Source organism: Capricornis sumatraensis, chromosome 11 (assembly GCF_032405125.1).
Source record: "Capricornis sumatraensis isolate serow.1 chromosome 11, serow.2, whole genome shotgun sequence".
Lineage (NCBI taxonomy): Eukaryota > Metazoa > Chordata > Mammalia > Artiodactyla > Bovidae > Capricornis > Capricornis sumatraensis.
Window position 1 is genome coordinate 20,047,199 of NC_091079.1, and position 27,790 is coordinate 20,074,988.

The 27,790-nt window shown below is 59.6% G+C and overlaps 1 protein-coding gene across 6 annotated transcripts in view; it reads right to left on the minus strand.

Moving 5' to 3' along the window:
- Positions 1-27,790, minus strand: part of MROH1 (maestro heat like repeat family member 1) — a 51,428-nt gene that overhangs the window by 2,530 nt on the left and 21,108 nt on the right. For 5 of the 6 annotated variants that reach the window (XM_068983265.1, XM_068983264.1, XM_068983267.1 and 2 more), the window contains 28 exons: positions 26,149-26,300; positions 25,640-25,780; positions 25,314-25,406; positions 22,073-22,151; positions 21,830-21,943; positions 20,875-20,948; positions 19,702-19,824; positions 17,915-18,022; positions 17,618-17,762; positions 17,496-17,536; positions 17,076-17,217; positions 16,721-16,773; positions 16,159-16,266; positions 15,657-15,776; positions 15,449-15,571; positions 14,574-14,720; positions 14,462-14,488; positions 13,551-13,673; positions 13,366-13,445; positions 13,002-13,284; positions 12,431-12,535; positions 10,656-10,791; positions 10,425-10,537; positions 9,307-9,459; positions 3,600-3,754; positions 1,551-1,716; positions 786-982; positions 114-251 (listed from right to left, as the gene is read on the minus strand). In XM_068983265.1, the coding sequence (XP_068839366.1) occupies positions 114-251; positions 786-982; positions 1,551-1,716; positions 3,600-3,754; positions 9,307-9,459; positions 10,425-10,537; positions 10,656-10,791; positions 12,431-12,535; positions 13,002-13,284; positions 13,366-13,445; positions 13,551-13,673; positions 14,462-14,488; positions 14,574-14,720; positions 15,449-15,571; positions 15,657-15,776; positions 16,159-16,266; positions 16,721-16,773; positions 17,076-17,217; positions 17,496-17,536; positions 17,618-17,762; positions 17,915-18,022; positions 19,702-19,824; positions 20,875-20,948; positions 21,830-21,943; positions 22,073-22,151; positions 25,314-25,406; positions 25,640-25,780; positions 26,149-26,300 (3,439 nt within the window). The remainder of the gene's footprint in view (positions 1-113; positions 252-785; positions 983-1,550; positions 1,717-3,599; positions 3,755-9,306; positions 9,460-10,424; positions 10,538-10,655; positions 10,792-12,430; positions 12,536-13,001; positions 13,285-13,365; positions 13,446-13,550; positions 13,674-14,461; positions 14,489-14,573; positions 14,721-15,448; positions 15,572-15,656; positions 15,777-16,158; positions 16,267-16,720; positions 16,774-17,075; positions 17,218-17,495; positions 17,537-17,617; positions 17,763-17,914; positions 18,023-19,701; positions 19,825-20,874; positions 20,949-21,829; positions 21,944-22,072; positions 22,152-25,313; positions 25,407-25,639; positions 25,781-26,148; positions 26,301-27,790) is intronic. The other variant, XM_068983266.1, reaches the window with a different exon arrangement.

A 27,790-nucleotide genomic window follows, 5' to 3' on the forward strand; every position in this document is an offset into this window, starting at 1 on the left:
TCAGACACGCTGCCCCCCCCAACCAGAGGCCTTCCCCCTGCTCCCGGTCCACCTCACCTACAGAACCCGCTACCCTCATGGACTCCCCATTGCCCCACGCACTGCCTGCTCACCTGGCCAGCCGGGTGACGCCCTCCTCGTGCCCAGCGGAGGTCTTGAGCAGCTGCCAGCCCCCGTCCAGCTCCATGCGCTGCACCACGTCCTCGTTGCCGCTGCGGATAAGCACGGCCTGCAGCGCATCCACCGCGGAGCTGCGGAGACGTGGGTGCAGCTTGGCTGGCACAGGCAGGGCACAGCTCTGCTCCTTGCACGCACATGCATGCACACCCTCCTGTGCTCTTAGAAAATGTGCCCAGGGGCCCCCCAGCCTGCTCCCTGCTAGCAGTGTCCCTTCCCCTGGGCAGCACTGTGGACCCTCTGCTCTTGCAGGAGCTGAAGGGGCCCCAGCCTGTCCCCAGACCCCCCAACTGAGAGCCAAGGGGAAGGCACGGGCACAGCCAGTGGCACCAGGCCCGGCTCCAAACCAGCAAGACCTCACCCATGTGGCAGCCGTGACCCTACAGGGCTGGGGCCAGAGCCGTGGCCAACTGCAGGTGGGGGCCCAGTCAGTGTGGCTGAGACTGCACTCAGGGTGGGCCGGTTTGGAACCTGCCGACCCCAAGCACTCCCCAGGAAAGGCGCAGCTCGGGGTCAGCTGGTGCCCGGCCCCCCACCCCCCACCCCTGGGAAGCTACTTCCGGTAGCTGACTGTCATGGCCTGGGGGTGCTAGGCCAGGCCCCCTCACCTGCAAGGCTCGAGGCTCCGTGAGGCCAGGCCCGAGCTGGCGCTCCTCCTCTCCTTGGCCTGCAGGTGCCGGGGCGGCTGGACACCCATGGTGCAGCTGACCCGCAGCAGCAGTGCCACAAACAGCTGGGGGTAGAGCTCCAGCACCGCTGGCCCTGACGCTGGGGCAGATGCGACCTCGTGCAGTGCACAGGTGGCCTGCAGATGGGCCACCTCAGCCTCTGCCCCTACCCTCAGGGCAGCTCAGCGAACGCTAGACCCTGCACCCGGGACAAAACCCAGCCCGCAGCCCCTCTTCCTTTGCAGGCACCCCGCATCCCCCGAGGTCTTGGGCCCTGGGAGGGGTAGCCGTGGGGGTGAGATGAGGAGCCCAGCCCTGTCCAGGTTGGCCCATGGGGCAGAAGGCATGCCCAGGGCAGCATGGCCACCTTGGGGACCAGCTCCCAGCATCTGCTCTCGGCTCCTCAGCAGGAGGAAATTCTCGCAGCTGCTTCACTGTGGAAATGCTGCCAAGCTGGGTTTATTTTTTTCCCCGTAGGATGAAATAGAGTGGGCTCCCTTGGGGGCCTACACCTGTGGGGACTTTACGAGCCTGGGCTCACAGCTCGCCGGCTCCAGGGTTCCCATCAGCCGCCAGGTGCCAGCAAGGCGCAACCCAGGCTCCCCATGGGGCCCTCTGGCAGCGGCCACGTGGCCCCCCATCGCCTCCTGGGCCCGCGGGGGAGGGCAGAGGGGGGCGGTGCGTGCCGGCTCAGCCCCCACTCACCGCGAGGGGCAGCAGGGTAGCCACGCGGTCCGGCGTGCTGCTCAGCAGGAAGGCCCGGCTCTCCTTGAACGGGACGTCCCTGCTTATCTTCTCCAGGAGCAGCCCCAAGACCTGGGCAGCGAGGCCGGGCTCCAAGGCCAGTGCTCGCCACAGGGTGCAGGTGTGGCTGGAGGGGCGGGAGAACAACCCCTCTGAGGCCCTGACTCCACAGCCCAGCATGCCCACTGGCCTCGGCTCCAGCCAGGCCACAAACAGCACCCTGACTCCAGGCCCTGAGTAACCCCTTCCTCCAACCCAGGGTCCTAACCAGGCAGCCTGATGGTAAGCAGAGACCCAGTGGTGGGGAGGTGTCCCCTGGAGCTGCCAGAAGCAGACACTGGGCTCCCTAGAGGAGACACTGTCACCCCAGCCCTTAGCATGCCTGTGAGTCACTTCTCCTGAGCAAAGAGCAGCACGTGGCCAAAGAGGCATGCAGGTGAGGTCAGGCAGAGGCTGCAGGAGGCTCAAGCAGCCCCAGCCCCAGCATTTACACAGGCTGTGGGTGCGTGGTACGTTTACAGGGAGAAGCGACAGACATCAGAGATCTAACCAGAACCAGAAACTCTAAACAGAGAGTGCATTTGGAAGCGAACCAACAGCCCTTTAGAAATGAGACACGCAGCGCTGTGCTCAGTGATGTACTTGGCATCAGCCTGGAGACGGCAGGAGAGAGAAATGGTGAACTGGAAGACGAGTGGAGGAAGTTGCCCAGAACCCCACAGGGAAGGGTCATCGGATGTTCAGAAGCAGAGGTGTCAGGGGCAGGGCAGTGGGGGTGAGTGCACGTTCGAGTGGCATCTCACAAGCAGAGGGGAGACGGTGTCTGAAGAGACAGGCTGAAAGTTGGGAGAGCTGACGACAGACACTAACTCAGGCTCGAGAAGCCAGGGAGCCCCCTGGCAGGACTAAGAACGGAAAGCCTCAGACTCCTCTCTGCCAGAAGGTGCAGAGCGCCATCAACAAGGGACACCCAGTGCGTGTCCCTCGGCCTCAGCCCCAGCTGGGCTCAAAGGAGCCAGAAAGGACACGTCCTCTTACTCCAACTAAAGGGAGGCGTGTGCCGAGCTCAAGCTCCAAACGCGGCAACAGCCCCGGAGAGGGACGGTTGAGTAAACGTGGTGCAACTTCCAAACTAACTGAGTGAAAAGTGAAACTGCAACAAGACCCTGTCAATCTAAAAAGACAGTGAGGAAGATAAAAAAGACCAAGGGAAGAAAAATAGGCAGTTGGTTTAATCCCAACCATATCAGCAATCGAGGGCTGTTTATTCTGGGAAAGGGACCTCTAGAGCACAAGGGGAAAAAGGCCAACAGTGATGGCAGGAGGGGCAGTGGCAAACGGGACTGCCGTGTCTGGGGAGCGGTGCCCACTGTCTAAGCAAGAGACAAGCAGGCCGTGGGAGCCCCAATCTGGGGCAGGTGCAGGCGCTTCAGGCCGCAGCCACAGAGAAGGATGCGCTGCCTCCCTGTCCCCTGGCACGGGGGTCTCCAGATCACGGGTGCTGCCTCCATCCACCACGTGGACCCAAAGAAAGGCATGCCCAGCGGGCCCTGAGCTCTGGAAGCACTGGGAGCAGCACAAAGGCTGCCTGGAGGCCTTAGCGCAGAAGCAAGGGCCCCAGGGACTGGGGACCTGCAGGGTCCAGCACAGGCCCAGGTGTGGACACGCCTTGCCCTGAGAAGCCCAGGACGGCAACTGGAGTGTAACTGATGGGCCAGTGGTGTCCTTGGGAGCCAGGGGTGTCTGTGGCAGATGGAGACCCTTCCTGGCTCAAGGAGGGCCCTGGCCCAGGGTCCTGCTCACGGATGATGGTGGAAGCCCAGCAGAGCACCAGCCCCATAGAACTGGTCAGCACTGCCCATGAGAGCAAGCCATCTCCACCCAGCTCAGTGCCAGGGCCTCCAGGCTCCCACACACAGGATTAGGGGGCCCATAAATACTTGGTCAGGTGGGGGGGACACCAGAGCATGGAGCCCCATCCATCCCTGCAGGTGGGTGGGCACCAGGTACCTGTCAAAGGGCAGGGGGCTGCCCAGAAGGCTGGACACCACAGCGGCGCGGTGGTGGGCGGCCAGGACAAACACGCTGTGCTGTGCAGCCTGTAGGACGTGCTCCTCTCGGGTCTCCTGCATCTTCGAGCGCAGCACGCTCACAATCTCGGGCACCTGTGGGCAGGCGGCGGTCAGGCCAGCGGCAGGACATGCCCCCGTGGGCGCCAATCCCTGGGGCTAGGGAGGCCAGCACCACGCCCCGCCAAGGGACGCTGGGACTCCTTGCTGTCAGCCCTGATGAAGGACAGGAGCCAGAGCCCTCAGGGCCGAGGGAGTTGATTCACGGCCCCAGAGTCCATGCGGAAAGGGAGAGGAACCCAAGAGGGGTCTGCTGGCGGGAGGTGCCAGGACAGACAGACACACACACACAACCTGAGGGGGCAGAGTGGGAGGGCAAGGCCACGGGGGTGAGTGCTGAGGCTCACAGGGTGACCCTGCCTCGACCCCTGCAGGCAAGACACAGCTGCCCACTGCTCACCAGAAAGTGCTCCGTCCCTCCTCCCAGGCCGCGGGCTTGGCTGGGAGGGGCGGGCTTTCCAGCCGTGGCGGCTGAGCAGCAGCAGATGGGCAGCAAGGGCACCCAGCGGCCCGAGCCAACGGGGTGCCGCCCCGCACCGTCCAGGCTAAACAGCTAGGAAGTGCCCTGGTGTGAGGCAAAAGTTGATGACAGAGCGCTGGCCACAGCCCCAGGGACAGGGCCCCCTGGTTCGGGGCAGCTGGCAGTCGTGGGCTCCACCCCAGGGCAGGGCTGGCTGAGGACCTGCCAGGGGCCCCGGGCCCAGGAGCAGAGGGAAGGGCCCGCCAAGCTCTGACGGGACCCACATCCACAGCGGGAACAGGGGCAGCGGGGAAATCCAGGCACACATGTGGCCAGCCTGAGGGAGGGGCTCTGTCACCACAGTTCTCAAAGGATTTGTAAACATAACCAAGTCCTTCTCTTTCTATGACCGTGAGTCCAGAAGGCTGAAGACCTTCTAAGGACCTGGACCTCTTTGCTGTGGCTCCGCCCATCAGCCCTGACCCTGGGCCCGTCCAGCTGCACCTCCCTGACCAGCCGGCTGCTGCCACACTGAGCCCGCTCAGGGTGCCTGGCAGGAGGGTGGACACCTGGACAGTCGGACTTGAGTTTCTATGACACCAAATCAGAAAAAGGGGTCCTAGTTGGTGACCCGTGACCAGGCTGACCCCTGCCCCAACACACCAGGATGGTCAGGTGGGCGCAGACAGAACTGGGGGTCAAGGGCAGAGGGACGGGGCAGGAATGAACAGCTGCCTCCCAATGTGCGGGAGTGGGAAGCAGTCGGCCGTTGGCGTGGGCCCAGTGACATTAGCGGGTAGATGGGCTGTGATCGTCCCATCCACAGTGCCACTGGAGCGGGCCACACCGTCTCTGGGGCAAGGAGCATGGCTCACTCCAGTCTCCTGGACTCTTTCCCGGCCGTGAGGGGCAGGGCTCCCCAGAAGACCCCAGGCCTGACTGGCTGGCACTGGTGCAGTTTTTGTGGGTGCGCCCTGCGGAGGCCTGTCCCTCACTCCAGGTTCTCAAAGTCCACTGAAAAATAACTGCCTATATGTATATTTTACTGCATTTCAAATTTCTGCATGTAATTTTTTCCCTGTTTCCTTTTGCTCCCTTGGGTGTCGGTCTGAGACACTGCCTCAGCTCATCTGTCTCTGTTGTCTTTGCTTCTGTTTCTCAGCAGCGATACCCATGAGCACCAAGAGCAGCTTGGACCTGACTCTCTGGAGCTGTGATGGCACTCCAGCGCTCAGGTGTGGCGGCTCTGGCTGCGTCCACACTGGGTTCTCGGCTTCCTGGAACTGGTGAGCGGGGCCCACCCTGCCCACCACACCTCAGGCCTGCTGGGCTGCTCCACATTCGCCCTTAGCAGCCCACACCCGCAGCTCCAGACTGGGAACCCCCTTCATGGGGACCCCTTTCTTAACCTGCACAGGTTCTTGTGGACACGGCTGCCTCACCCAGGCACATGCCCAGGAGGAACCACTGGGCTGGGGCACCCTCCGCCTCAGGTCTGCCGGCCATCTCTGTGGAGCGGCACTGCTTCCCACGCCCGCACGTTGGGAGGCAGCTGTTCGTTCCTGCCACGTCCCTCTGCCCTTGACCCCCAGTTCTGTCTGCGCCCACCTGACCATCCTGGTGTGTTGGGGCAGGGGTCAGCCTGGTCACGGGTCACCAACTAGGACCCCTTTTTCTGATTTGGTGTCAGAGAAACTCAAGTCCAACTGTCTAGGTGTCTTTGGGGGTCCCCCAGCAGGCTCTCAGGGCAAGAAAGGAAATGGTACCAATGGCGGCAATGCCAGTGTCCCTGCCACGTGAGCTGGAGAGGGCCTGCTGCAGACAGGTTGGAAGTGTGAAGCAGGGACACCGCCCTGGGGTGGGTGTGCTGAGCGGGTCTCCAGGCTGAGCTGGAGGAGACAGCCTGGCAGCTCTGGAGGCCAGCAGCCGGCTCAGCACATGGGCCCCGGGAGAGGCACCCTGATTTATCCAGGATGGGCAGGACTCAAAACTACTTTTAGTAAACTCCTAGAGAAAAACAGAAATCTTCGGGACACTAGATTTGGTAATGACTCCTCAGAAATGAGCCTCAAAGCACCGCATATGGAGCTGCAGCAAAAGACGCGACCGAGGGAGAAGACAACCTACGCAAAAACACCTGCCAGTCATGTATCTGGTAGCGTGTTAATTTCAGAGTACAAGCAGCATCTACAGTTGGCTCAGACAGTAAAAGCATCTGTCTACAATGTGGGAGACCAGGGTTCGATCCCTGGGTCAGAAAGATCTGCTGGAGAAGGAAATGGCAATCCACTCCAGTTCTATTGCCTGGAGAATCCCATGGACAGAGGAGCCTGGGAGGCTACAGTCCATGGGATCACAAAGAGTCGGACACGACTGAGCGACTTCACTTCACTTCTTCACAGTTCCAAAATGATATCGAATCCAATAACCTGATCTGGAAATGGGCAGGGATGTGGACTTCTCTGAAGAAGACAAACAAATGGCCGGCAAGCATATCCACATCACACTGCAGAGGAAGCGCAAGTTGAAACCAGTATGACACGCTGCTTCACACACATCAGGGTGGCCACTATTAAAAACACAGGCATTGACAAACACTGGCCAGAACCCCCGTGCCCTGCTGGTGGGAATGTAAACTGGTGCAGTCACTAGGAAAACAGTACAGCAGTTCCTCTGAAAATTCAAAATAGAATCACCATCAGTTCAGTTCAGTCACTCAGTCATGTCTGACTCTTTGCGACCCCATGAATCGCAGCACGCCAGGCCTCCCTGTCCATCACCAAATCCCGGAGTTCACTCAGATTCGCGTCCATTGAGTCAGTGATGCCATCCAGCCATCTCATCCTCGGTCGTCCCCTTCTCCTCCTGCCCCCAATCCCTCCCAGCATCAGAGTCTTTTCCAATCAGTCAACTCTTCGCATGAGGTGGCCAAAGTACTGGAGTTTCAGCTTTAGCATCATTTCTTCCAAAGAAATCCCAGGGCTGATCTCCTTCAGAATGGACTGGTTGGATCTCCTTGCAGTCCAAGGGACTCTCAAGAGTCTTCTCCAACACCACAGTTCAAAAGCATCCATTCTTCAGTGCTCAGCCTTCTCCACAGTCCAACTCTCACATCCATACATGACTACTGGAAAAACCATAGCCTTGACTAGACGGACCTTAGTTGGCAAAGTAATGTCCCTGCTTTTGAATATACTATCTAGGTTGCTCATAACCTGCAATTCCACTTCCAGATGTTTACCCAAAACAAAATAGGATCCTGAAGAGATATGCCTTTCACCCATGTTTACAGCAGCATGGCTCACAACAGCCAAGAGAAGGAAGCACACCAAGTGTCCACTGGCAAAGGTACGAATGAACAAAACGTGTGCATATATATACAGACACCAGGACCACCAGTGGCCACAGCCTGCAGTCCGGCCTGTCCTCCTCCCCCTACACAGAGCCACCAGGCTACCTTTCTACCACTCAGAGCTGACCCAGGAGCCCCACTCAGTGCAAAACCCGAACCTTGGCCCGTCAACCCCTGACCATCGCTTGCAGTCACACCCTCCTCTATCCTCCTTCCACTCCCCGCCCCACACCCTCAGGCCCTGGCTGGGGTCCCATGGTGGCACACATTTCCCACTGGCACCACACTACACACACCCCCACCCCCGCCTCAGCAGGTGGCCCCTCTACACAGGGCTTTTCCACTGGCAGCTCCTGCTCCACCTCCCCCCAGAAAACACCTGTGAGGGACCCATCCAATACAGGACTTGTACCCAGAACATACAAAGTACTTCTGCAAACCAGTAAGAAAAGCACAGACCACCCGGAAGAAAATGGCCAAGATCACTCTTCTCATGGAGGAGATCTGAGCAGCCAGGAAACGTGCGAGTGTTCCAGTTCATAAGCCACAGAGAAACGTGCATGAAGGAGCTGGGACAGCTCCCCATCAGAGCTGTCAGCCCCTGTCTGACAGCCCTGGGACAGCGGCACAAAGGCCTCTCCTGCGGCCCCAGTCACTTTCCTGGGCATGTCTCCAACCGAAATGCACCCTCAGGTCCAAAGAAGCCCGACTCCAGCAGCACTCGTGTTCAGACTGGGAACTGCCCAGCGCTCGCTGAGGTGGGCAGGTGAGGGAGTGATGGGGCGACCGACATGGCCAGGCCTGGCAGACACACGCTGTCCCACAGACGACAGCCATGCAGGCCAGACGTGAGGCGCCTGATACACAAGGTGCACCCCAAGCCCTGCTCTGTGCTGCAGAGAGCTTGTGGCACCCTGTGGGGCCAGCTGGGGTGCCAGGGGCTCTGGGGTTGGTGGGGTCTCTGCTCCTGTCTATGAACCCCAAGGCTGTACACTTAGCACAACCCCCCTTTTCTGTTGCTATGCTTCACTTTAATAGGGAGCTTAAATCTTTGTCCAAGCATATGGGACCCCACCTGCTGGGTCATCTAATTCATAGGATTCATGGGCCACCGTGAATCTAGCAATAATCTAGCAGTCACCTGAGCTTTGGAGCCTGTTCAGGCCTCAGGACCTGAGCACATCTGTCAGGGTGGCTGGCAACCATGTTTGGGGACCACGTGGGCCACCACGTGAGCTCATGGCCAGAAGGCCTCAAAGGTGATGATGGGATGGTGGATAGGGCAGGATCTGAGTGTCCCGGGCACCTCTGCTCTGGGCTGGACCTGCCGCGGAAGCCTCTGTGCCAGCACCTGGTGACCCTGTGGACCCCTGTCCTCACCAGCAATGTGAGCAGGGCACTCAGCCCGTGCTGGCTCAGGGCCCAATCACAGACCCTAGCACTGGCCTTTCCCTTTCAATTGCCTCTTCTACCTTTACATTCTGAGCAGTTACCTTCGCTTAGTTCAGTCTTCAAAGAGAAGAGGAAGATTTATCCCATCAGGCCCACAGGGAGAAGCGCAGAGTGCTGAGGGCCAAAGGTCCACAGAGCAGGGAGTTGGGTGGACAGCCCCAGGTTACCAGGCCTGCCCACCGGCACTCTTGGCAGACCCTCTGGACATGACCACGCCCACACCATGCCCGCAGGGAGCTCTAGGCCAGGCCCTGCCCACCCTGCCTCTTGCCTGGGCCCAGGCGGCCCCACCCTGCCCAAGCCTGGCCCCGCCCCCAGGCCCACCTTCTCCTGCAGCATGTTGCCCCGCTCCTTCAGCAAGCAGTTGATCATGACAGTGGCGGCTCGCGAGCAGTTCTTGTCGGGATCTCCCAGGCCCTCAAACAAGGTTAGCAAGAGGCTGATGAGCTGATCTGGTGGGAGGCGCTTGGCGATAATCTAGGAGGACAGTTGTGTCAGAAACAGAGAGGAGGGCGTCAGCACACCTTCGGGGGGTGGCATCCCAGGGACTCAGCTTCTCAGGGAAGGACTGGCCCCTCTCAAACCCCTGCTCCAGCCTTTCCCACCCTCTTATAGGCCCTTAAAGCCTTTAGAGCTTCTGCCAGTGCCAGGTGGGTGTGGCCCACACCCAGGACCCCTCCCCAGACTGAAGCCAGGTCTAGGTGCCGCCCATGGTCTCCAGGCCCCTGGAAGGAGGTCACTGGGCATCTGCAGCGCCCAGGTCAGCACCCTCTCGGAGGATCCTCCTGACCAACAGGGTAGGCTAGGAGTGTCCTGGTGTGCAGCCTCTCTAGAGTACAGAGTCAAGGGCAGATGGGGGCATGCTCTACCCTGGACTGCCCAGCCTTGGAGGCTCCAAAGCACCCTCAGCTCCTCCCAGCAACAGAGGAGGGTCCCTGGCCTCCCTCCACATAACAGAGAGCAACCAGAAGTTAGGGCAGATAAACTCTGTACAGAGAAGAAATAAAATCACAGAAGTGGATGAATATTTAGAAAGTCTGACCCCAAACATGAAGTTCTCGCTCCCCTTGGGCTGTCTTTGTTTCTCAATGTCTGAGCCCCCTGACCCCCACAAAGGGGCCTGCTGACCCCCTTCCCTTTCATCTTCAGCAGGAGAGAAAGCCTCCAGACCCCTGAGGGCCATTTCTAGTCACCAAGTGGAACAGAAGCACTGCCCTGGCTTGGGAGTCACTGGGTGGGCTAGGGCAGCTTTCTCAACCTCATGGAGCCAGAAGCTGAGCTCCTGCCACCCCCTACTGGGCCCCAGAGGGTGGGCCCAGCACGTGCAGGAAGGGCGGGCTGGTGCTGGACATGAAGCTCTGATAAGACCTGCCTGCCTGCCCAGCTGGCACCCACAGAGCCCATACATGCAAGGAGCTGCTGCAGCAGCCACTGGCAGGTACCTGGGCGATGCTGTGGCAGGTGTGGAAGAGAATGGCAGGGTCAGGGTGCACCAGGCCATCCTTGAGGCTGAGGAGCTGCTCAGCCACGTCATCCCGGTAGTCTCGCGAGAAGCCTGAAAGGCGGAAGGGCACGTGGGGTGGGCACAGGCCTTCCCTGGCCACCAGAGGTCCAGCCTCTGCTCCCTCATCCCCCCAACACACACACACTGCTGCCCAGCCAGGGGGGCTCACCCTCATAGCCCAGCTGCAGGTACAGCAGGGAGTGGACGCAGCTCACAGCCTCTCGGCGAGTGGCAGGCCAGAGGTCGGCACACCGTGGGGAGAAGAGGCCAACGAGGAGGCCCAGGTTGTGGAAGGGCACCAGGGCCTGGAGAGGCAGATGCAGGGGTGCTGTGGGGACGCTGGGGGCAGATAGCCAGAGATGGCACTGGGGCTCAGGAGTCACTGGGGTGGGCAGCTACCTGCACCCCCTGGACCCAGATTATGGGCAGGCCTGTGACCAGAGGGCAGCCCTCCCCCACCCCAGGGTGGGTCCCAAGAGGGACAAGAGCTGGGCAAGCAGGGGTGTGGACAGGGCATGGCCAGCTTCTGGTCACTCCTCAGATACATGGGAATTCCTGTCCCAAAAGCCAAGGGGTGCTACACAAGCCCTTTCATCCCCATGGGGACTGGGCCTGCTCTTCAGAGCCTTTCCTGCTCTCCTCGAATACAGAGCCTCTCAACCATACTCTGAGCAAAGGGCCTTGCTTCCTATGCCCCAAATCGGGGGACATCAGCTACCTACCCCCAACACACAGCCCACACACGAGTGGCCTCCCTGGAAGGTGCCACCACGCACCCTGCCCGACACGGGCTCTTGAGGGTGTGGGGCTCCAGGCTACTACTCCTCCCGAAACCCAGGGGAGGCTGGATGGGGGTTGGGGGCCACCAGCTGCATTCCTCTCCACAAGGGCAGAACCCTGTCTTGTCACGAACAAAAAGTGAACTCTGGTTGGACCAGGGTTATGTGAAAAACAGGCCATGGAGAACCTGGGTGGGAAAAGCTGTCTAAGCCAGCCAACAGACGATGCTTGAACACACACGAAAAATAAACACTGCCAACCAACGAGCATCTCGCTTGAGTTAACGGCTTGGGGCCACCACCAGTATCCACCTTCCTGCGGTCAGCAGCACAAGCCAGCAGGTGTTGAAATGGTGAGAAAGGCCGAACTCATGGCCTTTGTGGATGGCTGTGGCTGTGTGTCTGAAGAGCAGAGAATTAACTAAACACTCATTCAGAGTCACAGAGGGATCTTATTCCTTATAAACTACCCAGTTCCTACCAGTTCCTAAGTATCCAGAAGTCCAGTTCTCCTGCCTATCACAATAAGTAAATGATTATGTACAGTGGAGACAGCAGGGACAGACCGTGCCTCTGCTAGGGCCGGGGGCTGGGGTGGCCAGGTCCACCGTTATCAGCACAGGAGCCCTTGGTACACTCCTGTCAAGGCCACGTGGGAGCATGGGAGGACCACACCAGTCTACCCTAAAGCCAGCAGAGTGACAGCCTCGTAAGAACAACTGTGAAGTTCTAACAAGGGAAGAGGAGCTGCTGAACCCCAACAAATACTAAAATGCAAAGTAACCGTGCGGCTCTGGGAGGCGCTCCTTCCTACCGCTCCAACTAATAGTGCTGTCTTCAGGAGTTCACAAGTCCCTACCTTGGCCCAAGCTGTGGCTTCTGCCTCCAACACCCTCCGCTCCTCCTCTCACATGGGGGTCCCCATCACCCTTCCCTGAGTCGGGCGGGCTCCCAAGGATGAGGCTGCCCATCAGGTTCGATGCTGAGTGGCCAGCCCTGAGGACACTTGCTGACCCTTGTGGTCCTCTGTCCACAGCCCAGGAGAGGGCAGTGCCGCTCGCAGCACTGGGCAGTGGGAGATGCGAGGGCCCCACGGTGTGGCCCTGGGCAAAGGGAAGGGCATGCGGCCGAGGAGGGACTGCGCAGGCCGCCCTGGGGCACTCACGCTGATCTGCAGGTGTTCTAGGAAGAACTGCAGCAGGCAGGCACTCAGGCCAAGCGCCCGCACCCGCTCGTGGCCCTTCGGGGACTTGATCCACGGGCTCAGGTGCTGAGGAAGAAGGGGCTTCAATAGGTGCAGCTTGGGGCAGCCTCCCTGCCAGGCCACCCTCTGGGCACGGGGGCCAGCGTGCCAGGTCAGAGTGGGCCCCCTGGGCAGCGCCTTCCCCACCCTCTCATTCTGTCCTGCTGGCCTGGCTCACAGCCATGGCCACCCCTGGTGGAATCTCTAGGCATGCCCATGCAAGGACATGGTGTTCCCAGACATGGGTCGGTCCTGCCCCAGCCCACAGCCACCCACCCACCAACATGATGGCCTCAGAGGGTCAGGAGCGCCCATTTGGGGCACCTCAGGGTCTCTCTGTCCGGACCCCATGATGGGGGAGCAGAGAGATCGAGCTCCGAGCCCCATCTGCTCAGACTGCACCCGTCTGCATACCCCCCAGGCCAGAGGGGCCCTGCCCACTGGCTCACAGGCCACCCCCAACTTGCACAGAGCGCCACGGCCCGCCACACACCTCCACCATGACCTGCAGACCCTGGGGTGTCATGTTCCGCTGAAGGAGGCTCGTCAGCAAGTCCTTGAGGGCCTGCATGGTGTCCAGGTACAGGGACTGGAAGAAGAGAAGCTGCCAGTCCTGCTGTGACCCCCCACCCCTGGACAGGGCCACCGTGGGGGCCACTGATAGCTCCTGGAGGCTGTCCCCCTCCTCTGGTTCAGGCAGCACGGCCATGACACTGTGCAGGCAGCTGTGAATCAGGTCCGCCTGCACCTGCTCCTCCAGGGCCGGCTCCAGGGTACTGAGCCACCAGTTAAGGCCCAGCGCTCATGCAGAGGGCCCCCTACAGCCGCACCCCACCCCCTCTGCAAGGAAAGGATACACCAGGTACATGCAGGCTAGCATGGCCTTCTTCCGAATGGGCGTCCTCAGAGAGTCTGGGGGCTCTGCTTTGATGAACTCCTGGGAGAGAAGCCGCAGGGCAGCCCTTGGCCGAAGCTCCAGCTTGCCCCCAGGTCAGGCCCCACAACCCGGGGGCTCGGTCCTCCCCAGCCCGCCCACACTCACCACCATCTGCGCCACCAGCTCCGCCTTCCTTGAGAGGTGGAAGGAGCCGCCGTGGGCGCTGCTGCAGATGGCCTGGGTGGCCATGCACACACTCTGGACCAGGCTCAGTCTCAGGGCCGGGTCCTGCAAGGACAACTGGGCTGCGGGAGCCGCCAAGGCCCGAGGCTCACGGGCTGAGCCTGATGGGAGGGGGCCACCCAGAGCGGCGAGGCCAGGCCGCCGGCCACTCTCCTGCAAGCCAGACATGGACTCCCCTCCAGTCTATAGGCTCTCAGCCAGTCCTCCACGTGGGCCAAGGTGGGTCTGCGAAGGAAGGCTCTTGGCTGTGGGCCCGACCTGGGGGTCCCGGGGTCACAACCCCGGGCAGATGACTGCAGGCTTGCCACACACCATCCAGCTGCCTCCCCCAGGTGGAGGGGATGCTGCTGCCCTGGGAGAGCCCCAGCAGAGGGCTGGCCCCCAGCTCTAAAGGGCTGAGTCAGAGAGAGAGGTCACAAAACAGCCCTGGCCCAGAGACCCCAAGAGACCCAGGGTGTTGGGGGTCTGCTCTTCAAGGGGACAGTCCGGCCGCTCCCAGAGAAGGTTCCCAGGTTAGTGCCAGAGTCCACAAGGGAGGTGTGTTAGTGAGGTAGAGGCTGCCGTCTTGGCTGCAGAACTCCCCTGACCAGGCGCTGGCAGAGATGGAGTGGAGGCAGGAGAGGGGCATGCTGAGGACCCCGCCCAGCCTGGGAGCCACCACCTCCCCTCCGTCGCCCCCACCTCCGGGGCCTGGGCCAGGGCAGGAGCTGCTAGGCCCTAGAGGCCCATCCTGCAGGCCTTGCTTGAACTGAGACTAGGACGCCCCAGGAGCGCCCCGCTGCCACCCCGGCCAGCCCAGACAGAGGAGAGAGCTCAGGCCCCACACACTGTACCTTGGTCTCTACCTTTATCCCCAGAACCTGGACGATAGAAGTGAGACAAGTTACGTAAGAGGCTTCTGAGGCAGCGCCCCGCCCCAAGCCTCTGAGACACCCAGACGCCCACCTTGGTGCTGAAGCACTGGGACATGTTCCGAAACACGTCTGCCTCCACCCTGGCCAGCAGCAGCTCGCGCGGGGCCCGGGCCGCCACGTGCCCGTAGCACAGAATCAGCGCACTCCTCACTCTGTCGGCCTCACTCTCGCTCCGATCCTGAGAAGTCAGAGCCCTGTGACAATCTCACCCCCAGCAGGAGCCGCGCCCTGCGACCCCAGGTGCCAAAGAACGGCAGAGCCAGTCTGAAGGAAGATGCCACTTGACCGAGGAGTCTGGGGCCTGTTGGGGACCAAGCGTCAGAGGGGAAAGGATGCAGGGGGGACCACAGTGGGAGGGGCAAGCAGGAGGAGGGGCTGGGGGCTGAGAGCAACCAAAGGGCCAGGTGGGGTCCCCGTCTTCGCTTGGGTGGCTGCCCAGGGCCCCTCTGTCCTAGGGCCCTGTTCACACTACACCAGCCCGAGACCCCGGCACTGGTAACCCTGGTCCAGGGAGACGGGCTAGGGGAGGAGCAGACAGCGCAGGTGCTCCCCCACAACGGGCTTCAGCCTGCATGCAGCCCCCACCGGCCACCAGGGGGCAGACGACACACAAACCAGTGGTGGGACAGGAAGGGGCTGCTCCCATCCTGCTGCCCAGAGCTGGTTCATTGCCCCCAACCCCAATGTGGGAGAGAGCCCACACACGGCAGCCCCACTCATGAGGAAGCAGAGACTGGAAGCCAGCTCCCTGCCCCACCCCGGCCTGCAGAGCATAGAGCCCAGGAAGCTCTAGGACCAACACCATCTGCCCTACCGAACCTCAGCATGCTGGCACTGCAGCTAAGACAAAACCCCGGGCCAGCCCACCCCAGGCCTCCCACTCAGCTGTCAGCCTGACCTCGCTACCTTAAAAATGCTGAAAATGCCGGCAGATTTTCTGAGCACGTCTGACTTCACAAAGTCTTCCAGCTGGGCCAGGGTGTCATCCAGGTGGGAGATGGCACAGATCCCAAAGCAACAGGCAAGGCCCTGGGGAGGCACAGGTGCACTCACACCTGGGCAAGGTGGGATGGGGAGGCACGCGCACACACACACACGCTGGGGGGGCAGCCACCTCACGCTCCCTCTCCTCCTGGTATCTGGCCATCTCCAGCAGCTCCTGCAGGTGCTTCCTCACCACCTCCTTACTTGAAGCGGCACCCAGGGTGGTCCCGACACATCTGTACAGGAAGTTCTGCAACAAAGCCAGAAAAGGGGTGGTGCCAGCTCTCCAGTGGAGGGATGCCCCTAGCGGGGCACTCTGAGTGCCTGCACCACCAAACAGACACACCACTGCAAGGGCCAGACGTGCTCTGCGCACTCTCTGAAGAGCAGCAGGTGGGCGCGGAGCCCTGCGTCTCCAGCCGTCAGCCCACAGCCTTCTGTTCCAGGTCCTGCCAGGACCACAGTGGCCATCAGACAGGCTCAGGGAGCAAGAGACGGAATCAGGGGACAGGATCGAGGGCCATGCCCACGGCACTGCTGGCGGTGTGTCCTCCTGCACCTCCTCCTGGGGGAGCTCCTCCTGGGGCTTCCCTTCCCCCTCCCTTCCTCCTGGGGCTCCTCTTCCCGTGCACCTTCTCCAGGGGCATCCCGTTGTAGTTGGGTAGCTGCTTGCACATTTCCAGGGTCAGCTGGCAGACCCAGGTGTTGTCAGACACGACAGCCAGGGAATCCCGGAGAAACTGTGGGCAGGAACTCTACCAATGAGGGCGGGCTCGGCCTCTCACTGGCCAGACTAGGGGAGAACCCAAAGCCCCAGGTGCCACAGGCGGTGACCACAGGTCCTGTGCCATAGCTCTGAATGGCCGTAGGTAACTTTGAAGCCGAGACAGAAATTCTGGGTGCTCAGGCGTGCAGCACATGGGGCACTGGGGCCTCAACCAAGCAGGGGACAGGACAGAGGGCTCTCTGGCCAGAGCAGCCCCTATGATATGACCCCATTGCAGCACGCAGTCCTCACCCCAGAGACACCCGCCTGTCCCTCCGCCCCTCCCCCCCACCACCAGGTCAAGGCAAGCACTACCACTCTGGGAGGTACAGTGCCCCCAGCACCCACTGTCCCAGCCCTCCCCACCCAGGCCAGAAAAGGGCCTGTGCCCAAAGCAGGCTAACTCTCGTCTCCTCCTCTTCTCTTACCATCAGCAGCTTTTCTTCCCACTCCTCCTGTGGCAGGGTTTCTTCACTGTATTCTGAAATGACCAGTCACTCGCTCAGCCTGGCGGACAGCAGTGGAGAGCTCAGAGTCCCCTCCACCAGGCCCAGGCCCCTTCGGCTCCAGGATAGAGGAAGAAAGGGCCCACATCCAGTGAGCTCGCGGGTGACACCAGACAAGGAGCATCTTTCCAGCCCACTCTCCAGGCCCTTTCCTGAACAACAGCAAAGGCAATTTCTTCCAACTTTTAAAACCCTGGTCTCCAGTGGCCACCCTTGATGCCAACAGGCAACAGTCGGGGTCAGAGGAGGAGCGGCAGCGCCCACCCCTGGGCCTCACCGTCCAGGTGCTCCAGCAGCAGGGGGATGGCGGTCGCCCACCGCTGACCCAGGGCCGGGTGGATATCCTGATGCAAGACACTCAGGAGGCGCAGCGAGGCTGCTCCGCGACCGTCCCCCACATAGGGATTGGAAGACACGACCTGCAGAAGGCAGAGTTGGGGTCTCCACCAGCGTCCTGGGCCACAGTGCTCCACCTGAGGCCGAGCATGGACACCCAGGTCGGGTCAAGGAGGCCCCAGAGACACAGCTCCCCAAATCCGTCCTGGAGTGCCTGATGGTCCTTCCCGGGGCAGTGACAGCATGAAGGTGGGGCAACAGGGACTAGGGGAGTGTCCACCCCCCGCTGACACCCCTCAGAGTGGGCACTGAGGCCACCTGGCTGGGAGGAGAAGCCACTGAGGCCTGAGCAGCTGCTTACCAGGAGTCTGGTGGTGATGGCGTAGGGAGACGGGAGGTGCACTGCAGGGAGACAGACCACAGCACTCAGGGCTGCCCCCTTGGGGGGCAAGGGGGAAGGGCTGGGCTGGGGCAGGGGCACACCATTGCCGTTGTACTGGATGAGGGGGGCATGGGCCCCCGCCTCCTGCCTCTTCTGGGCCAAGTGCACAAGGCTCCTGCAGAGCGGGCTCAGCGCCCCGGTGAAGCGAATGGGGACCAGGAACTCAAGCAGGTACGGCCAGAGGACCTGGGGGCAGTGCAGGGTGTGTAGGAGCCCGGACTCGCAGCACAGCCTCCCTGCACTGCAGCCTCCTTGTACCCACGGCCTCCCCACACCTGCTCCCAGACACCAAGGGGTCAGGAGCAGGCTGGCGGGTCCCCCAGGGCAGGGGTGCTCACCTCGCCCATCCTGTCCACGGTGGTGCTGACCAGGTAGAGGGTGCTGACGCTGATGGCCCGCACGCTGTCGGCCGCCAGGGCCTCACTGTCCGCACCCGGCTTCTGAGTCTGGGGGTGGGAGGGCAGGATGCTGTGCACTCTGCTCTGCAGGTCACCAGTTGCAGGCTCTGGCCCTGAGGACACGGCCTGAACAGAAGGATGACAGGCCCTGCCCAACCCCTAGGGAGGGGACCATCTCTGGTCACTGGCTGGACACTCGCTCTCCACTAAAATCGTCCCAAAAAGCCAGCTCCCCGGGCCAACCTCCAGCGTCCAGACTAGAAAAACCGTCAGCATTTCCTGAGAGCCGCTAACCACATCCTCACAGGTGGTATTCTGTCCTTGTGGACACAGTCACTGCCTGAGAAAGTGCCATTCCCACCAAGAACACAGACGAGCCCTGCTGCCCCATGGGCCAGTGGTTTCTCTCAAACCCAAGGAGTCAGTGCTCCAGAGCCCAGCTCCCTGGAGTCTTCTGGGCAAAAAAGGACTCTACTGTCTAAATGCTGAGTCTTCAATTCATGTTTTGAAATACCGAAAAGCAAACACTGAAAACAAAGCAAAAGTGGGAAAACCGTAATGACTGTTGGAGACATTTGGCACCTCTCACCAAGAAATTAAAGATCGAGAAGAAAAAAATAGAGATGTTTAGGGCCTGAATAGCAAGTTTTAGAGCATGCTCTAAAAATATAGAGAAAACTTTATACCAGATACACACAAAGGACGTTGAACGCCTGACTGCCTATTAGGCCAAATAGAAAATCTCAAGAAACACTTAGAAGCAGAAATACACCTGGCCAGATTCAATGCAATAAAATTACAAGCCCACAATAGCCACAAAAGGCTAATCACCTAGAAAATTATAAACATCCAAGCCACTGGGTTCTTGACGTCCAGGCAAAGGCAGCTGGTCCATGTGGGGAGAAGCGTCTTTACAGTGAGCGGTGCCGGGACAGCAGGATACCCACACGCAAAGTACGGAGCCTGAACCCACACCTCACGGTGAACAAAAGGAATGCAAGATGGAACACAGACCTTGTGTAAAACTTCTAGAAGCAAACATGGGGGAACACCTTTGTGACTTTGAGTAAAGAAAGGATTTACTAGTTACAACCCCAGAAGCAAGAGCTATAAATAAAAGCCCAATAACGTGGACTTCTAAAATATTAGCACTTTTGCTTTTTGAAATACAATGTTAAGAAAATAAATACCTACGATGCAACAGATTTGTCAGAAAATATTTATAAACCATAAATCTGATAAGGGACTTGCATCTAAAATATATGAAGAGCACTTCTGTCCTGAAGAAGAAGAAAGGGAACAGCCCAACTGCAAAGCAGGTAAAAGCTGTGAGCAGGCATGTAGACACGCGGATGCCAATATCACTGGTCACAGGCATGATGCTAGCCTATCACAGTAGCTAGAAAATGAGACACACAGCACTGACCTTACCTCACGTACCAACAGAGCTGCTGCTGGGGCCACAAGATGGCACAGCTACTTTCAAAAACCACCTGAAAGCTTCTTATGAAATCAAACATCTCAGCGTCTCACAGCAGCTGCTTACACAGGGGGACAAACGCAAGCCCTGCAGAAACCTGCACCCTCTCTTTCACGGATGCTTTATTCACACCTGCCACGCAGCTAGCAGACTAGCACACCCCCAGAGCGCCACTCAGCAGTCAGACGACAAACCACAGGTCCAGAGACAACACGCAATGATGGAGCAGAGGGACGGCGTGCCTTACCTCAGCCTCGGGGGGCAGAGCGCACTGCTGCACGATGTATTCGACCATGGCCTTGCCGCCAGGCTGCTCCAGGTAGCCGTGGTGGGCCATGGCGCTGACCATCTGCACCACTGCCCGCTTCACCTGCCCAGAGCAGGGGGCGCAGGAAGGGGCTTCAGAGGAGTGCTGGCCGCAGCACGACAGCCAGCAGGGGCCGGCATCTCACCCACCCTCTGCCCACATCTCCCGCCTTCCCCCAGCCCAGCACCCCTCTCTGGGACTCTCCCCCTGTCCTGGTCACACCTCTCCTCTCCAGATCCCAGGTCGCACATGTGTCCCGAGTGACCATGAGCTGATGGGTCTGGAGGGACTGAGCCATGTGGCAGCCTGAGGCCCTTAGGCTGGGTGCTTCTGGCCACCGACACAGCGGGCAGGCATTGGGCCCCTCTGAGGGTGGCACAGGGCACAGGAGCCCTGAAACAGATGCAGCCTCAGTAGTTTGGGCTCCATTCCAGTAGCTTCTGGGACTCTCACAGATGGTCCCCAAGAATGGGGTGCAGGATGAGCACAAAGGCTGGGGCAGCTGCAGGAAGGGGACCCGCTGCCCCTGAGCCCAAGCAGGGAGGGCCCTCAGCTCTGGGGTCACCACCAAGCTATGGATATCCTGCTGGAGTCCAAGCTCCTGTTCCCTGGGGCTTCTGCTGCACCAAGTCGTCTAGCCCTGTGACTCGGGTGGGGCATCAGGCCACCCAAAGGGCTGGATGCCAAGATCTGTATGATGGAGGTCTGACAAGAGACCCCCGACACAAGGCTGGGGATTCCCTGGGCAGCCCTCCATGTGAGCCAGCACAGCGCTGCCCACGGCTCCACAGGGCCAGGACGGGGGCTCCAAGTGAGAGCCCAGGCCGCCCCATGAGCGTCTCTGTGGCTGATGCTCACGTAGGTCTTTTTGGTATAACGGCTGTTGAGTTCTGGGAGTTCTTCTAGAGAACGATCAAGCCCCAGGGTGGTCTTGAGGACTGCTTCCTAGCTTCACACCTGGTTAACGCATCAGGAGGAAGCCGGGGGCCCAGACAAGCAGCTCAGCAGACACCCAGGCCTGCACGCGCCTGCCGAGGCCTGGTGTGCTGAGGCGGCAGCTGCCTGTCAGCGGTGGCCGTACCGCCTGCCGCTGTGCACTGCCCACTGACCTACCTTGTTGTTGGTGTCCAGAAGAGGGAGCTTCATGGAGGAAAGAATGAAGGGTTTCTTAACTTCCATCTGAGCAGCTGCAAGAAACCAACAGGGGGCTCAGCCTGTCTGCCGATGGGCAGAGGCCGGGCAGCATGTGCTGCGGGGCTCTGGCCTCATTGCGGCCCTCTGCATGGGGGGAGGAGAAGACCACCTAAGCACAGGCCCACCTATCTCTCTCTGAGGGAAAAATGACTTTTTTCAGCAAATGACATTATTTTATCCAATTAAGAAGTGAGGAGGTTAGAAGTTCAGGGCAGCAGAGCTGAGTCAGGGGTCCCAGGTTAATGTGGGGTGAGGGCACCTTCAGGGTCATCAGAATCTTAGCACCACTCCCTGCTCCTGGCTCCAACCTGAAGGCCTGCTGTGGTCACAGCCACTGTTAAGCAACCAAGACTCACACACACACACACACACAAATTCAGGTGTGAAAACCATTCAGGCTTATTGCTGATTAAAACTGCTTAAAAGCAAGAAACATGAACTCTCCTATCCAGTTGTGAGGAAATCTTCAGACACATGGAAACCAGGGACTTTCCACAGAACTGGCCTCCACTCTTCCCAAGGTCCATGTCTAAGAGACAGCGGAGTGAGCTGTGCCCATGGCCAGGCCTCCACACTGAGGGGCCGCTGCCGCGGATGGCTGCAGGTGGGGGGGGTCGGCAGGACTCAGCCACCAGCCTCCCATGCCGAGGCGCCACGGCCCGCCGACTACAGCCCCTGCCGAGGGCAAACATCAGAGACGGACAACCTGCTGGCAGGCAGGCGAGCACCACTGCTGCAACTCTTCAAAAAGCAGGGAATTTTGCGAAATAGAAAGTTGGGGAAAGTATTTCAAGAACTCAAAGCAAAATGCTCCTTTTCATCCCAAAGATGGACAAGGCAGGCCTATCCCATCTCCGTTCCACAAGGCACTCACCCGCTGCGTTGATGACGTGCCTCAGGACCTGCAGGGTGCCCACACGGGTCCTCTCGTTGCTGGTGTCCAGCTTGGGCAGCAGGAAGGCCAGCAGGCGGTCCGGCGAGTAGCAGGCTGCGGGCAAGTGCTCATCAAGACTGTCTTGCTCCCTGCTGGTTGCCTGCACCCCCCCAGGCCCAGCGAGGAGGACAGATGCTCAGGGCGGTGAGCCCCCTGATGAGACCAAGGGCTCCGCCTGCATACCCAGCACCGTGAAGCAGCGCAGCACCTCCTTCTGGTTGCTCATCACCAGCGGGCTGGATGACTCCACAGGCACGCAGATCTGTCCAGGACAGAAGACAATCAGCGGCTGGTGGGGCTGGAGAGGGACATCTCAAGCTTCCAGGAAGCTGCAGGTCCTTGGGCGCGCTCACCTGGGTGAGGAACCCCTGCCTGCGCCCAGACATGCTCTCAGGCCCTGAGTGATGCACAGCTGGCCCTCCTCCTACGCCCCACCCTACCCACTGGCAGCCAGGTGAACAAACTCCCCAGACACACTTCCTGATGAGGAAGGGGACAGCTCCCCACTTTCTCCGGCAGCACATGTGAGCACAGAAAGCGCTGGAGTCTGTCCATTCAAACTGAGAAAGAAAGGGAGCTGCCCTGGCAGGGGTGCAGGCAGAGGTTGCATGCAGCTGTGCCCCTGGGCCCCACTGCACCTCTGTGGGCAACACTCTGGGGCTGAGCTTTGGGTGGCGTCCCCGTCCCCACTCGGCCCCCAAGGTCACAAGAAAGGACCTGCAGGGCTCTGAGGGGACCCTTGGGAAAGCCCAGCATCCCAACCAGGAGGGAGACGTGGTGCAGGGGCCACAGGCGCCACCTCAGCCTGGCCCTGCCAGTTCCCAGGGGACCGGAGCAGGTGGAGCAGATGCAGGCAGAGCCACCAGGCTGGCTCCAGGTCCCCAGGGCCCTGCTGCCTGCTCCCGGGGTCACTCAGTGACCCACGGAGCACCTCCCACCAGGGCCTGGGGCCAGCGAGCGAGCAGCTTGGAAGCAGACACTCTGGCCCACCCCAGGGAGCCTGCGGAAGATGCGTGAGGTGCTCAGAACTCCACAGTGACTGGAGCACAAACCGCTGCTGAGTCCAGGTGCTAAGGTTTGCAGTGATCGATTAAAAGGTGATAGATCAGAGAGATAACTAGTGACGAGGGCAGTCACCTTGAGAAAAGATAAAACTAGCTTTTCACTCTTCCTCTAAAATACACTCCAGATGATTAAACAGTACAGGGGAAACGCTGCTGCTGCTGCTAAGTCACTTCAGTCGTGTCCAACTCTGTGTGACCCCATAGACGGCAGCCCACCAGGCTCCCCCATCTCTGGGATTCTCCAGGCAAGAACACTGGAGTGGGTTGCCATTTCCTTCTCCAATGCATGAAAGTGAAAAGTGAAAGTGAAGTTGCTCAGTCCTATCCGACTCTTAGCGACCCCATGGACTGCAGCCTACCAGGCTCCTCCATCCATGGGATTTTCCAGGCAAGAGTACTGCAGTGGGGTGCCATTGCCTTCTCCATAGAGGAAGTGAGAGAACCTAAAAACTCACTGCAGAATTGGAAGTATACTTTTATAAGTACAGCAAAACCTGGACTGTATAAAGAAAGATAAATGATGGCTTTTAAAACTTAACTAATGTTCCATGGCAAAAAAAAATCATAAACAGAGCCACAGATAACAACAAAACAGAAACAAATATCTACATACATGACACAAGACTGTAAATAACTGCTACAGACCAATATGAAAAAAAAACACCCTAAAATCAACAGAAAAACAAGACGTGAATGGAAAGCACTAAGAAAAGGAAAGAGCACACTTTTCTAGCTTCTCAGCTTTTCCACAAATATTCCCCTTTTAAACCCCGCCCCCCTCCCCACAGATTACAGTTTTTAGTTTCAGGCCATCACTTTGTATTAAGTAAATAATACTCCATCTCTCTTTTTTTCCTCACTTTTTTCCCAAGTTGTAAACTTTTTCTCCACAGAGATCTTAGGCATTCTTCGCTAGGTTAATTCCCAGATACTTTACAATTAAGTTTCTGTTGTTATTGTAAACACCTTTTTTTTTTTCGGTACTTTCTAGCTGGTCACCACTGACGGGGAGAAACACTCTTGATTTTTACAGGTTGGTCTTGTAACTGGCAGCCTTGCTGAACAGAGTTCTAGGACTTGTAAATAGATTTAGTTCTTGTATGAATGAACTTCTAGATGAGTGCATTGACTATCCAGAACAAATACCTGCTAGGAGCAGACATGGCAGGGCCCACAACAGGCAGCCCTGCCCAAAGGGCTGTGCCACCTCGCTGAGCATGGGGAGCAGCGGCCCGCTAGGACGAAGGGTGGGCAGGCGGCCGGGCGAAGGCAAACCACAGGTCTGTCCTGGATCCTTCCCTTCTGCTTCTCTCCTCACAGAATTCACCCCAAGCCCTGCTGACAAGTGACTGGGGCCCCTTCCTGCTCTGGACGCTAAGGGAAGGTGGTCACTTCTATCCATTGTGATGCAAACTGTATCCATCACATGTATGATGCATGCTGATGGGTCAGGTATTTAAAATTTACCAAGTAAGAGAAGTTCCTTTCCCATCCCGGTTGCTAAGAGTTTCAATGACAAATAGGTGCTAAACTTCTTCAAAAGCTTTTTCTGCATCGCTGAGATCAGAGAGAACCTTCCCACAGCCCCTCCCACTGGGCCCCGTGTGCAGCGAGTACAGGGTGGGCAGCCAACTCTCCTCCGCACAGACCCTCATGCCAGCTCACCCGCGGGTGCCCAGACTTCTCTGTGTGGTCCTGACTTGGAGTCAAGACCAGCCCCACAGAACCTGTCAGGCAGCTCCAGATCCTTTTCTCATTTCCAAGCCCACCTATGTGAGGTGGAAATGGGCTATCCCTCAAAAGTCTGGAAGAGGCAACCTGAACAGCACTGGGTCCAGGGTTTGCTGTCAGAAAGGAAGGGCCTGGAATGTGGTCTCCATTTCTTTACTGGTTTAGTCAAATTTTCTATTTCTCTTCTACCAATTGTGACATTTTTAAGATTTTTCTAGGCATCTATCCACTTCATAATTTCTCAGGCTCATTACGGCTGAGGAGCCCCCTGAGGCCCTTTCTCCAGCAGAAGCTTTGGGCTCTCCCCTTGCCGGCCTCAGCTGCCAAGGCGGCTCCTTTGCTCCGCCTGAGCCCTGACCCTCGGGGACCTGCAGGCAGCACAGACGCTCCCCTTGCCCTGCTGGCCGCCTCCCCCACTCCTGCCCCTGCATGTAGGGCTGTCCGGTGCCCCACTGCCCGAGTCAGTGTACCCCCATGGGCTGCACCCAGATGACTCGGGAAGCCCGCAGAGGTCCACCTGGCTGGATCCCCGCCCTGAGTCTTGCTCCCTGGGCCCCTCAGCAGGCACCCCCATAGCAGGAGAACAGCGCCTGGCCCCAGCCTGCTCACAACCCCCTCCACCAGCCCACCTGAGCGTGCAGAGCGGCAAGGAGAGAGTCAAGCTGGACGTCCAGAGTGCGGCTGCCCACGCTCACGGCTGCCTCCAGGATCTGGCCGAGGCTCTGCAGGGAGGAGCGGCCTGTCAGGATCTCCTGGCCCCCAGCCCCATCCCACCTGGCTAGGAGAGCCTCCCAGTAGGACACCACCCTGGGGCTGGAGCGAGGAGGGAGCGGTGCCAGGAAGGGGGCCCCGTGAGGCCAGGGGCCTGGCTCTCCAGCTCTGCCCGCAGCCCTCGCTGAGGCCAACAGCCCACCAAGGCCTCAGCCACGGAGGCCCGCAGCCACACTGTGCACACCTTGGACACGTGGACGGTCTCGGCGTGCTTCTTGTAGAGGGCGAGCACGCCGGGCAGCAGCTTGGGGAGCTGCTCCTCCAGCTTCTCGCTGGGGAGCAGGTGGCTCATGGGCCCCAGGGCCTCCACCACTGCGAGCCGCAGCTAGAGGGGGCAGGGACACCGGTCAGTGGTGGGGGCACAAGGGCAAGGAATCCTCCACCACAGACCTAGAGCAGAGGCTCCTACGAGGCGGAGGGAGTGGGCCTGGGGAGAAGTAGGAGCAGCCAGGCACCTCCCTAATGCGTGGAGGCCCCAAGGTGGGGGTGGGGCCTCAGCAAAGCAGCCCAACGCTGCGAGGACCTGCAGGGGAGACCCACAACACAAGGCTCGGTGTGGGCGGATGGACACAAATCTCTACCGAGATCCTGCGGGATGGCAGAGGGCCCAGGGGTCTGTGGCAGGACCTCCAGGCTGGGGAGGGAGAGGGTGGCCAGCAGGTGCGGCCACCAGTCCCCACCCACAGAGCGTACCTTCGCTTCCCGGCTCTGTAGCCACTGGTGGAAAAGGATGTCGTAAGCACCAGAGATGTCTGAAGCAAAGGCGTCCTTTCTGACTGTGGGGTCTGGGGCCTGATCCAGGTTGGCCAGGTACTCCAGGGTGCTCTCACTGAAGCGCTGCAGAGCTGCGGTGACCCCAGCGGTGAAGCAGCAGGCATGGTCACGCTGGCTCTCACGCAACCCCTCTAACATCCCATGCCCGCCTGTGAGACACCCTCCTGAGCACCCCGGCCAGGCTCAGGACTACCAGGTGGGGCGGGAGTGAAGGGTTCCCTGACTCTTGCCCTTCCCAGAACCTGGAACATGACTTTTCTAGAAATTCAGTCTCTGCAGATACACTAAGTTAAGACAAGGTCACGGCGGGGTGGGGTGGGGTCGGTGGGCCCTAACCCCCCAGGACCCTTTCCTCATAAGTAGACAGACATATTGATGACGGAGGCAGACAGCGCAGTAACGCGGCCTCAAGCCCAGATTGAGAGGCACCTCCAGACACCAGGGGAGCCTGGAAGGACTCTGTCCAGAGTCACAGAAGGTGAGCGGCCCTGCCAACAGCCTGCTCTCAGACACTGGCCTTCTAAGCTGTAGAAGACAGCCCCATTGTCTTAATCCCCTGATTTGTGGCCCTGTGTCACAGTGGATACCAATACATGACCAACCTCTCCCAAATGCCACCAGGCCACCACACCTGCCTACTCTAGTCTGTGGTGCCCACCTCTCCCCTCACGGACACACATACCACATGCTTTCAAGGGCTGCTGTCCAAGATGGCATAGGACCCCCAGGACACATGCAGGAAGACCCGGTATGTGAGCCTGGGTGGGGGTGCGGTGCTGAAGGTGAGGAACACCAGCCTGGGCGGGGCTCTGTCCATGCAAGGGACAGTGCTGTGGATGCCCAGGCAGGGAAGCCGGGGGGACCCACTTAGGTGTAGACCTGTGAGTGGTCAGCAGGGCCTAGACTGTGGGTCAAGGGAGACAATGGGACCACAAAGAGTCAGAGGCCAGGACCTGGCCACGCAGCCCCACTGAGGCCTGTGCAGTGGAGGAGATGAGAAACAGATGGCTGGCAGCGGTGTTGGCTCACAGCTGGCCCCGAGGCCAGAGCCCACCCCCAGGATCTTGACTGACAGGACCACGCGCTCCAGCTCATGACCTGGACCACTTGCAAGGCTACTTTCTCAGCTTAGGCTTTGCAGCCCAGCCCTCTGCCTACAGGAAGGCAGCTACGATCACAAGCAATCAGAGAGCATATAGGACCCCCCTACCCCCGGGGCCCACAGCAGGAGGCCTGCGTCTGGGTTGTCCTCCCACTGAGGGTGCCTTCGGGGGAGGGGGTCCGCTTAGGTGGGCCCTGGTCCCTGCCTGCCACCCCAACCCCTGCATTCCCCTACTCTTGCTCCTTGAGTTGCTCAGACTGCTTGGTCAAGCTGACCAGGGCTTTGAGGTACCCTGTGTGGGAAGGGCTTTCAGGATAACAGGACATTACATGGTCAGAAATAGAACTACCCCCGCCCTGAGTTTCTTACCAGGTTTGTGATTTTAATCAAGGACACATGTGCCTCAGGTAAACGAGCCACTCAGGCCCCTCCCCAGCCTGCTTTTCCTTATTCCAGAAG